General features: G+C 40.8%; 1 protein-coding gene across 1 annotated transcript; it reads right to left on the reverse strand.

Moving 5' to 3' along the window:
• Nucleotides 1-1,001: 1,001 nt before the first annotated feature.
• Nucleotides 1,002-11,514, reverse strand: LOC115192860 (cytochrome c oxidase subunit 5A, mitochondrial). The gene is made up of 5 exons (XM_029751768.1): nucleotides 11,335-11,514; nucleotides 7,825-7,944; nucleotides 2,444-2,565; nucleotides 2,029-2,146; nucleotides 1,002-1,189 (listed from the first exon to the last, which is right to left on the reverse strand). Exons 1-4 carry the CDS (start codon nucleotides 11,405-11,407, stop codon nucleotides 2,039-2,041), a joined length of 423 nt encoding a protein of 140 aa, XP_029607628.1. The 5' UTR covers nucleotides 11,408-11,514; the 3' UTR covers nucleotides 1,002-1,189; nucleotides 2,029-2,038.
• Nucleotides 11,515-12,491: the final 977 nt, after the last annotated feature.

The raw sequence follows: 12,491 nt of genomic DNA on the forward strand, positions 1-12,491 counted from the left end.
GTGTCAGGGAAAATGTATGGAGTAAAAGTACATTATTTTGTTTAGGAATATAGTGAAGTAAAAGTTGCCAAAAATATCAATATTAAAGTAGAAATACAAAACAAAAACTACTTCAGTAGTACTTTAAAATATTTTTATTTAAGTACTTTACAACACTGCCCAGAAGTGAGGAGTTTTGTATGGAGGTCAATGAGCATCTTATTTGGTTAAATACAAATGTAATTGCTTATTTGCTACTTGAGGTTTATTTGATTTAATAGATGTTTGGAATGGTTAGTTTGTTATAAATGCACTGAGTGGCTGCCCATGCTGTCACAGATGCTATAACAACACCGATACAAATGAGTCCTCTATCTATCTCTATGGCTCAGTCACCTTTTGGCAACTTACCCAAAAACAAACTTATCAGAGTTGTCATCAGCCTGTTGTCTTTGAGACTAAATGACAGATAATGCATTTGAGCATGGACATTGCCAGAGGGCTTCCACCATTTTAAAGTAGTCAACTGGGTGGTGATTCCTGAGTTGAGCACAGTCAGACAATGATGAAAATGGACTACTTTAAAATGGCTAGAATGGTCCTTGCAAATGGGTCCTAGACTTCCTGACACCGCACCCACCCCCTCAACGGTCAATTACAATAACGGCCCAACGGTTACTTGCGGTTACTGGCCCAACACTCTAACCACTAGGCTACCTGCCGCCCCAGGGGATGTGAGGCATTTTGGTTAAATTGTGACTGATCTACAAATAATTAATAGTTCTTTATGACGCAAGGCAATCTGTAGTTCAGTCAGTCGGCAATCACATAGGGCGGAGCACAATTGGCCCAGCATCGTTAGGGTGTGGCCGGTGTAGGCCATACTTGTAAATAACAATTTGTTCTTAACAGACTTGCCTAGTTAAAATTAAAAACTGGAAAAAAAAAGAAAAAAAAATCACCTGCAATGTTGAAATGCAAACATATCTAAAATGATACCAAGAAGCACATTTGACACATTCAAAAAAAAAAAGTGTATTTTTTCCTTTATTAGGTTCATCAATATTTTACAAGCAAAATAACTTAATAAAGGCCCAAATTAAATATCACACATTATATGAGGCAAAGACAAAGTACAAGGTTCCCAGAGAGTCCCAGAGAGACAACAGCAGCCCAGAGAGTCCCAGAGACAACAGCAGCCCAGAGAAAACTAGAGAGGAGAAGGAAAAAAAATTCCGTTAAACAGGCCTGGACATGTGTAAGCAATATTGCTGCATTTCCACCAGGCCTATCTAAGGGCAATATACAAGATGGAGCATCACCATACTGCTTACACCTATCCAATCTTCTCAGATCTATACATTTAGTCTTCAATGGGTGAAGGACTATCTTTGGGCAAATTGACAGCAAATAAATATAACACATTTTCAGTGCGGCCCTTCAGACCTAGTTTGTTTTATGCTCTGACTATCTAGCTTTTATTTCAGTGATGATCAGCGACACAGTAAAAATAATTATAATTTCTACACCAGTTTCAATTCGGTTTTAGTTATTTTAAAGCATATTGAGTTTGTGTCCCCCCCCCCCAATACAAATATTATTTAAAATTACAAACAAAACGTGTGCCGATTAGACCCGCGGGCTGAATGTTTGACACCCCTGGCCTAGTCCTGTAGGGGTTCATTTGGGATTCAGGGTATAAAGACTGTTATAAACTGGGTGGTTCGAATGCTGATTGGCTGACAGCCGGTATATCAGACCATAAACCACGGGTATGACAAAACATATATATTTTTTTGTTGCTCCAATTATGTTGGTAACCAGTTTATAATAGCAATAAGGCACCTCGGGGGGTTTGTGGTGTATGGACAATATACCACGGCTAAGGGCTGTGTCCAGGCACTCCGCGTTGCGTCATGCTTAAGAACGGCCCTTAGCCGTGGTATATTGGCCATATACCACACCCCCTCGGTCCTTATTGCTTAGACAGTGCATGTCCATTGGATACCCTACCCATCTATACTTAGTGCATGTCCATTGGATACCTACCCATCTATACTTAGTCCATGCCAAGCTCTTCAGGTGTAGAGATACCAAGCTCATCTAGTGTTGGTCGCAGCTCCTGAATTAAGTATGGGTAGATTTTTTTGTGGGGGCCAGATTTGTCCTGGGGAAAAAAACATAAACCAACTGCTTTAAGAAAAATGACAGGGAAGATGTGTGGCAAAACATGATATATAAAGAGGTGATGCAGCTTTTATGTTTTGCTTATTTCGGAGCAGAATGATTACAAAAAAACATAAAATAAATAAAAATGTCCAGAGTAAAAATACAGAAAGGGGATAGACTAGTGACTAGTCCAGTCAAAGGGGTCATGCTGAAACATTGCCATTCAACACGTGTTCTTCTAGCACTGATCGTTATCATTTTAATAAAATGTTCAGAGGAGCATCCTCCAACTCACCTTGACAGCCTCCAGGATACGCATGGCACTAGCCAGGTCATTTAACCTGCGGCAGGCTCGGAGGGCTGCTTCCAGGATCTTAGGCTCAGGCACCAGGTCGTACCCAATCAGCGTGTTCATCCCTGGACAAAGAACGTCAGGTTAGTTACGACAGCATGATGGAAAAGGTCTACTTTTAACAACAGTTGCTTATTTAAAACTAATGACGGCAAGTCACATGGTCTGTGAGACTCCAAAAGGATAGATTTGTTTACTCAAATCATTCCTTTAAAAAAAAAATATGACTCATCTAGGATGCTGGTTCTGGCACACTACCATTACCCCTGGGGAAGACTCAGGGCAGAGGAAAATATGATTGGGGTTCAGTAACCAGAACAGGTTGAGCATAGGGCTGGCATGGTGACCATCTTACCACCACATCGGCAGTCACATATCATGACCGTTGAGTCATGGCAACTAGGCTTCTTCAAAATGCTCGGATGTCGCTGATGGTCATTCACAGCCTACAAAAATGTGCTAACGGCCTGGCACTCAGTGCTCTATTGTCCCTCTCATCTCTGACATCAATGCTAATGCGATCGAAAAACAAATTAAAACACAGAGCCCTGGCATTGAGTTGGAGCGTAATAGGAACACCTGTTCAGCGAGAGCCAGCTCCTCACTGCTGGTTGATGATTTAAAATAACTTTCTATTAAAGCCATGTTGTACAACTTTTCTATAGGCTACACATTTCAGTGAGAAAGTTGATGATCTTTTTAATACAGGCCACATCAGCGTTCTATAGGCAAGGCCTATTTATTTATTTCTCAACTTTGCTAATATTAATATCGCGTCGCTTCACGACAAGAGTAGCGTACCTGGCTGGCATGAAAATGAACTGCATGAAGGGAGTCCTCTATCTGCTATTCAAGTGCATACCTGTATTTTAGAAAAATGTTCCATCCCGAGAATAAATCATTTTACTCCTGGGTTCCCGCCAAAACCATAAGTGTCATTCAAAACTATATAAATATGTCTGGATTTGATTATAGATTTGATATAAAATTCAAGCCTGATGCTACCGGAGCCTAACGAGCCATACATTAAATACATTTTAGGAGTACTACATAAAAAATAAAAAAAATACATTTACTGAGCTCAAGGAAGCCCAAATGATTGCGCCGTTATCCAATACATATGATAAAGGCTACTGCACATTACACAACAACAGAAAAATATACAGTAAAAGCCCATAGATGTAGCTAGCTATATGCTCTCTTGGGTAAATCAATGAAACTAGTTCCAGTAGGCTAATCTTTTTTAGTGGGAACTGTATTACTGTACTGTATTATACGGACTGGAATCATTTAAACCATGATAAAGCAAGTAGAAGCTAGCGAATTTGATTTTACATTTTTAAATAAAATAGGGCCTATTTGTATAACTTCTTATGGATGGTGGCAGTGTTGAATCGCTTGGATGACTGACGTGCCCAGAGTAAACTGCCTCCTACTCACTCCCAGAAACTAAGAAATGTATATTATTAGTAGATTTGGATAGAAAACACTCGGAAGTTTCTAAAACTGTTTGAATGATGTCTGTGAGTATAACAGAACTTATATGGCAGGCAAAAACCTGAGAGAAAAAAATCCAACCAGGGAGTGATTTGAAGTTTTTCTATCTAATCCCTGTTCAAACTACAGTGTCTGTGGGGTCATTTTGCACTTCCTAAGGCTTCCATTGGCTGTCAACAGCCTATAGAAACTTGTTTAATGCGTCTCCTGTTACTGGGCAGAGAATAGGAGCTCAGTCAATGAGTGGACTGCCTGGGAGCAGTGAGTTGTTTACTGCGCAGGCACGTTTGGCACGCCGCTCATTCTTTTTCTTCTGTAATGAATACGCTATTGTCCAGTTGGAATATTATCAACGTTTTATGTTCAAAAGACCCTAAGGATTGATTGTAAACATCGTTTGACATGTTTCTACGAACGGTAATGGAACTATTTGGCTTTTTGTCTCTTGTTTAACACTCACGTGTAATGCCTTTGGATAGTGATCTGAACGTACGAACAAAACGGAGGTATTTGGATATAAATATGGAGTATTTCGAACAAAAATAACATTTCTTGTGGAAGTGGGAGTCCTGGTAGTGCATTCCGACCAAGATCAGCAAAGGTAAGGGAAAATGTATAATACAAATTCTTTGTTTAGTTGACTCCAGAACTTGGCGGGTAACTGTATAGCTTGCTTTGATGGCTGAGCTCTGTACTCAGAATATTGAAAAATGTGCTTTTGCCGAAAAGCCATTTTAAAATCTGACACAGCGGTTGCATTAAGGAGTAGTATATCTATAATTCTTTCTATAACTGTTGTAAATTTTATCAATGTTTACGATGAGTATTTTTGTAAATTGATGTGCTCATTCACATCATAAACCCCATTTTACGCGCCAATGTAAAATGGGGTTTATGGATATAAATAAGAACAAAACATACATGTATTTTGTAACATTGAGTCCTGGGAGTGGCATCTGATGAAGATCATCAAAGGTTAGTAATTAATTTTAGCTGACTTTCTGGTTTTTGTGACACCTCTCCTTGCTTGGAAAATGGCTGTGTGGTTTTTCTTGTTTAGGTGCTGTCCTAACATAATCTAATGTTTTGCTTTCGCCGTAAAGCCTTTTTGAAATCGGACACTGTGGTTAGATTAAGGAGAATCTTATCTTTAAAAGGGTGTATAATACTTGTATGTTTGAGAAATTTTAATTATGAGATTTTTGTTGTTTTGAATTTGCCACCGTGCACTTTCACTGGCTGTTGTCATATCGATCCCGCTAACGGGATTCAAGCCATAAGAAGATAATTAGTAGGCTGACATGTTTACAGTGCATTCGGAAAGTAATCAGACGCCTTGACTTTTTACCCACATTGTTACATTACAGCCTTATTCTAAAATAAATTACATGTATTCCCCCCCCCCTCTGTCTACACACAATACCCCCTAAATGACAAATCGAAAACAGGTTTAGAAATGTTTGCCCATTAATAAAAACTAAACAGAAATATTTTATTTACTTAAGCATTCAGACCCTTTGCTATGAGACTCGAAATTGAGCTCAGGTGGATCCTGTTTCAATTGATCATCCTTGAGATATTTCTACAACTTGATTGGAGTCCACGTGTGGTAAATTCAATTGATTAGACAATTTGGAAAGGCACACACCTGTCTATATAAGGTCCCACAGTTGACAGTGCATGTCAGAGGAAAATCCAAGCCACAAGGTCGAAGGAATTGTCCGTAGAGCACAGAGACACGATTGTGTCGAGGCACAGATCTGGGGAAGGGTACCAACATTTCTGCAGCATCGAAGGTCCCCAAGAACACAGTGGCCTCCATCATTCTTAAATGGAAGTTTGGAACCACCAAGACTCTTCCTAGAGCTGGCCGCCTGGCCAAACTGAGCAATCGGGGGAGAAGGGCCTTGGTCAGGGAGGTGACCAAGAACCCGATGGGCACTCTGATAGAGCTCCAGAGTTCCTCTGTGGAGATGGGAGAACCTTCCAGAAGGACAACCATCTCTGCAGCACTCTACCCATCAGGACTTAATAGTAGTGGCCAGACAGAAGCCACCCTTCAGTAAAAGGCACTGACAGCCCGCCTGGAATTTGCCGAAAGGCACCTAAAGGACTCTCAGACCATGAAACAAGATTCTCTGGTCTGATGAAACCAAGATGAACTATTTGGCCTGAATGCCAAGCATCACGCCTGGAGGAAACCTCGCACCATCCCTACGATGAAGCATGGTGGTGAAAGCATCATGCTGTAGGGATGTTTTCAGCGGCAGCGACTGGGAGACTAGTGTAGGATCGAGGGAAAGATTAATGGAGCAAGGTACAGAGAGATCCTTGATGAAAACCTCCAGAGCACTAAGGACCTCAGACTGGGGCAAGTCTCTGAATGTCCTTGAGTGGCCCAGCCAGAGCCTGGACTTGAACCCGATCAAACATCTCTGGAGACCTGAAAATAGCTGTGCAGCGAAGCTCCTCATCCAACTTGACAGAGCTTGAGAGTATCTGCAGAGAAGAAACGGGGAAAAACTCCAAATACAGGTGTGCCAAGCATGTAGTGTTATACCCAAGAAGACTCCAGGCTGTAATCGCTGCTTCAACAAAGTACTGAGTAAAGGGTCTGAATACTTATGTAAATGTATTATAAGTTTGTTAATAAATTAGCAAAAACGTCCAAAAACAATTTTTTTTAAATAAAAAATTCTGGTTATATGTAAATACCAAATTAAAAATGGAGAATAGTCTGATGGTGAGAATAATATCAAGTCCTTGTCACATTATAAATGAGAGACTGATTGTGTGTAGCCTGACCAATTAACTGAGCAGAGGTCATGCCTTTCATGCAACTTTTTTCAAAACATATTTAGTTGCATCATGCAGCCTTAGAATGTATTAGAAACCAAAACATATAGCCTAAGGTCTGTATCACAACTAAAGTTGCATATAAAAAATTAACTTTAAAATAAAGCACCTGTTTCAAATAATTTTGTTAACCGTTCAACTCCTCCGGAAATCATTTGGTGAAAAGATATTTTCTATTTTATTTCAGCCACGTTCAATTGTATTAGTCTTACTATAAAATAATCATAAGCAAATCTTGTCTGCTAAATGAATTAGTGTAGCCTACAGCCAATGGCATAACCAGATCAGGGCCCAACATAAGGACGACTCAGAAAACGGTATTCTGTTCTTCTGAAATAGACATTTTCACAATGCGTTTTTTTAAACCTTTCTTTAGTATGTCGGTCTGTAATAAAGCCCTTTTGTGGGGAAAAGCAGATTCTGATTGGCTGAGCCTGGCTCCCCAGTGGGTGGGCCTATGCCCTCCCAGGCCCATCCATGGCTGTGCCCCTGCCCAGTGATTTGAAATCCATACATTAGGGCCTAATTCATTTATTTCAATTGACTGAACCTTATATGAACTGTAATTAAGCCAAATATTTTATATTGGTGGATTTATATTTTTGTTCAGTATAAATTGATTTATTCGACTTTCAATTGTGGCTTGCAGGCTATGCTAAATGTGTTTTGTTAATTAACGGTCAATTACCATGAGACCAGCAGTTATTTGCATGACAGTTACCGGCTGACAAAATGTCACGACTGCCACAACCCTAGTTGAGAACTACTGATATCTAGTCAACTGTAAATCTCTCTCTCTCTCTCATATACATACACACACATATATATATATATATATACATACACACACATATACATACACTGTAAATCTCTCTCATATACACACCTCTCTTCCAAGTAATCAATGCAGCTGTGCACTATGCTCCTCATCATAATCGTAGGGCTGACCATGCGATTTCCCCGTCACTCACCTTTCCTCAGCTCCCATGCATCAATATCTGCCTTGTTAAAATAGGTTACCCAGCGGGCATCAAACTCCTCGTCCGATTCCAGCTTCCCACCATGGGCGTAACACCTCTGGGCCAGGGGAGCTGCAGGAAAAGATACATGGATTATTAAAGAAAATGTCATCAGCACCTGTCTTATACCACCATGGGCGTAACACCTCTGGGCCAGGGGAGCTGCAGGAAAAGATACATGGATTATTAAAGAAAATGTCATCAGCACCTGTCTTATACCACCATGGATTTTGGGAGTCAGCCCCCCCCCCCCCCCTTTTCTTTGGGGAATAGAGAGCCTATAGTCTGACTAGAGCATCACCTCAGACTCTAGTCAGGGCCACAGAGCACTTTCATTGCCACAGATATTCAGATCCCAGTTCAAAACATGGGAGGGGCTGAGTATCCATTGCAAAAACACTTCGGCTGCTCAGCTACTCGCTGTTTATTATCTATGCATAGTCACTTTACCCCTACCTACATGTACAAATTACCTCAACTTAACTGTACCCCCGCGCATTAACTCGGTACTCCCTGTATATCATTATTGTTATTTTATTGTTACTTTATGTGGTAAATATTTTCTTAACTCAATTTCTTGAACTGCATTGTTGGTTAAGGGCTTGTAAGTAAGCATTTCACAGTAAGGTCTACACCGGTTGTAATTTGGCGCATATGACTTTTAAAAATATTTTTTAACTACTCTAAACTCCGATAAAACGCGAACATTTTCTGAAATAATTTGTCTTATATTTGATGAGGTTGAAGCACTTCTGCCACCATGTTATGATTTTAGACAGATATGACTTTACAAGCAGAGCACTCAGCTTCAAAATGACCCATTTAGTGATAACCGAGCGCTGCCCGTACCCAAGTTATTGATGGGGATTTTTATTTTATTTTAAACAGGCCCTACCCAGCCCTAACCTGATGTATAATGTCAGGGGTCAGGTAGCAGAGCCATCACTAGTAAAGTGTATTTAGCTACATCTACTAGGGCTGTAGATGTAAATAAGTAAAAACTGACATTTTTCCCATCAATTGGTATTTTGACCAATCACATCAGATCTTTCTGCAAGCTGATATAATTGGTCAAAAGACCAATTAGTGAAAAAGATCAGAATAGGGCTGCTTGTGTAAATCCAGCCCTAGAGTACTTGGAAAGGTTGTGGAGTCCAGTTGGATTGTTGCCAGTGTACTTGCATGACCTAGCTAGATGGCAGTCATGGCACCATTACCACTTAAACTGTTCACAGTCCAACAGGACATTCAGGGTGAGGGAATGGAAGCCAGGTTTGACGGCACAGTAAATTATAGCCTGACGACCGACTAAATTCTTCCGCTGCTCTGTCGTTCATCATTTGTGGTGATGAGGGGTGTTGTACAAAGTAATCAGCAATTGGATCGTCTAACCAATCAGAGTATCAAAGCCAATTATTCTGGTCCAACCAATCGGTTTCTGGACCAATCCGACAGCCCCAAATGTGGGAGCTTTCAGTGAAGGGTCAGGGAGGTACCCAGACTCATTGTGGAGAATATAATAACATCCGTGGGCATGGTGTAGCGTTTATCCGGAGCTAGGGTAGCCAGGCAAAGTAGGTTATGCTTTCTAAGACCCAAACATATTCCAATATATGTTGAGAAAATATAGCTAACAAGTTATGCCAGTTAGCCAGTAATGGCATTTGCTATGGCTTGAGCTATGCAGTGCACTGCAGCACCTAGCTCTAGAAAACCCTTGTTAATTTAACAATAGGGGTTTCATGGGTTAGCGTTGCTGTGTTAACGTTTAAAGTCAATAATCGTCACTTGATAAATGGTTTTCAAACCACATACTGATATGCCCCTTATTTTTCATATCAGCGAGAAATAGTGTAAAAAAACACTTACATTTGCTCACATTGTATATAGACATATTTTTCTACTGTATGTTTGTTTTACTCCATGTGTAACTCTGTGTTGTTGTATGTGTCGAACTGCTTTGCATTATCTTGACCAGGTCGCAATTGTAAATGAGAACTTGTTCTCAACTTGCCTACCTGGTTAAATAAAGGTTAAATAAAACAATTTAAAACAATACTGTAGCAGCTTTGCACATATCCATAGGCCTTCCCTGTGGCTCAGTTGGTAGAGCATGGTGTGTGCAACGCCAGGGTTGTGGGTTCGATTCCCACGGTGGGCCAAGTACAAAAAGGATGCATGAAATGAAATGTATGCATTCACTACTGTAAGTCGCTCTGGATAAGAGCGTCTGCTAAATGACTAAAATGTAAATGTAAAATGTCCATAAACTGAGTGCCTCCAGTTGAAGTGAACGACACTTCTTCCCCAGTTAATAAGGCGTCTGCATGCTTCCCAGCCGAAACAGTTCGTACATATCACATCGGTAAGAGGTTTTTCGGCTGTTCGGGCACAAATGATCGAGGCAAACGGAAGTACGGAGCCGAAGTCTACACCCCTTCATCGGTGATTGGTCAACAGTTGGGCTTCTTCAATAAAATTATTTGTTATTCAACGAGAGACTACTAGTTTATGACCATTTTCTCATTGAGAAATACTGCAACTAAGATATCTGCAAAAACAAATTATTGACCGATTTCAGTTCTTAGATGAATTCGGACTATTGAGGAAGTGGATACTGGCTTCAAATTTCAAAATGGACAAACAGTACTATTGCCGAAGGTATTTTAAGGGAGTAATATACACGGTTAGCTAAAGTCGGCTAGGCACCAGCCACACCGGTGTTTGGAGCACGCTAGCTAGCTAATTAGCACAGGTAGCCGCCCAGGTTCAGAACGAGCTTCAGGGATCTTAAAATACCCCTGGTCATAATATACCATCGTCAGTAGGCACCAGAGCAGTGAGCGTCTATTAATGGGTTATGCAGCATACACTATTAACCAGCAGTTCTGAGCAGTAACGTTAGTTAGCAACTAGTTAGCCGAGCTGGTTTGCTAGCTCGAGTTGCTGCCTGTTAGTACTAGCCCTTTATAAGCACAATCTAGCATCTCGAGTTGAACAACCATTCCAGTCTATATGCAAACGTAAGCTAGTTAACTATAACCTTTAGCTAGCTAGACATGGCTGGCAAGCCCTCTGCTATCCAGTGCTAATTCGCTAGCTAGCATTAGACAAATACAGGCCATGGTTACGGCATTAGCTAGTTAACTTGCTAGCTAGTTACAGGCCTTAAGCCTCACTCAAGCAGTCGGTCATTGCAAGGACATCAATAAAAACAAAGCCACTTCAATATTACAAAGCGCTTTTAAACATGACTTGTTTTAAGGATTGAAGTGATATAGCTCATCTAACACGTCTACTACTTGTAGTTCACCGACAACGTGTATTTTGTCGTTATCCATCCGCAACTGATTGTGCTAGTAACAACATGCTAACGTTAGCTAGCCAGCCAATAACGACTGCCGACAGTGATTTCCGCATGAACGTCGCAAACTACGAAATTAGGTGATAACACAATAATACCTGTACGTCCGAGCTGTGGCCGTGTCAAACTCCGGGCACCGGACACTGAAAGTCGGACGGCGGCTCGAAACATGATGCAGGGACAGTCAGCTAACGTTACGGAGAAGCAGATATTGATGGGATCAGACTTTGACTCAAGGATGTTAGCTTGTAGCTCAATACCAAGCTCCCACGGCGCATGTGCAAGGTTATAAAAGTAACTCCACTCACATTTGTAATACATAGTGCCTTCAGGAAGTATTCACACCCCTTGACTTTTTATTTTTTCCACACAACACTGGTTGTGTTACAGCCCGAATTTAAAGATTGATCACTTGATATTGTGCCACTGATCTACACAATAACCCACAATGTCAAAGGGGAATTTTGTTTAATTAATTTTAATTTGTAAAAAATGTCTAAAGCTGAAAATGTTGAGTCAATAACTAATTGTAAGTGAGCGGACCGAGAGTAGCCAAGGGAGGTGATAGGTCAGAATGAGGATCCATCATTGTACAAAAACAATACTTGCAATTTATTAGAGATCCTGAATTTCAGGATACATGGCTTGTCACAGTTGTCCATAGCAGCAACAGTCGGAAAGAAAATTCACAAAAATGACATAACTGTGTCTAAAGCACAGCCACTCAATTGGGTTCCTGCTGCAGCTAAAACTAGGCCTAAATGCTAAACAGCATAACTAGGGATTACCCCTTTTCCAGTTCTAAACAAAGCCTAACTCTCCCCTTACTGGGACTAAAGAGAGTCTACAAGAACAGCCTAAAGCAGGGCTGCCCAACCCTCTTCCTGGAGATCTACAGTCCTGTTGGTTTTCAGTCCAACCCTGATTTAAAACACACCTGATTCTACTAATTAGCTGCTCAACAAGACCTTAACTAGCGGAATCAGATATGCTAAATTAGGGTTGGGCTGAAAACCTACAGGACAGAAGATCTCCAGGAAGAGGATTGGGCTGAAAACCTACAGGACAGTAGATCTCCAGGAAGAGGGTTGGGCTGAAAACCTACAGGACAGTAGATCTCCAGGAAGAGGGTTGGGCAGACCTGGCCTAAAGCAACTGTCTGTACATACAGGACACAACAAACTGCTATTGAGCACATTGTTAAAACCCTGAGCTGGATGAAAAGGACAGAATTTAACCCTTTTCTCCTCAACCC

Source organism: Salmo trutta, chromosome 4, assembly GCF_901001165.1.
Source record: "Salmo trutta chromosome 4, fSalTru1.1, whole genome shotgun sequence".
NCBI classification, from domain to species: domain Eukaryota; kingdom Metazoa; phylum Chordata; class Actinopteri; order Salmoniformes; family Salmonidae; genus Salmo; species Salmo trutta.

What these genes read in the sequence shown, in the direction of transcription:
- LOC115192860 (XM_029751768.1), bottom strand. Translation starts at nt 11,407, where the DNA reads ATGTTTCGAGCCGCCGTCCGACTTTCAGTGTCCGGTGCCCGGAGTTTG. An exon ending in TGCATGGGAGCTGAGGAAAG is followed by an intron (nt 2,566 to 7,824) that starts GTGAGTGACGGG and finishes TTCTTTGTCCAG; the next exon opens with GGATGAACACGCTGATTGGG. An exon ending in GTATCCTGGAGGCTGTCAAG is followed by an intron (nt 2,147 to 2,443) that starts GTGAGTTGGAGG and finishes TTTTTTCCCCAG; the next exon opens with GACAAATCTGGCCCCCACAA.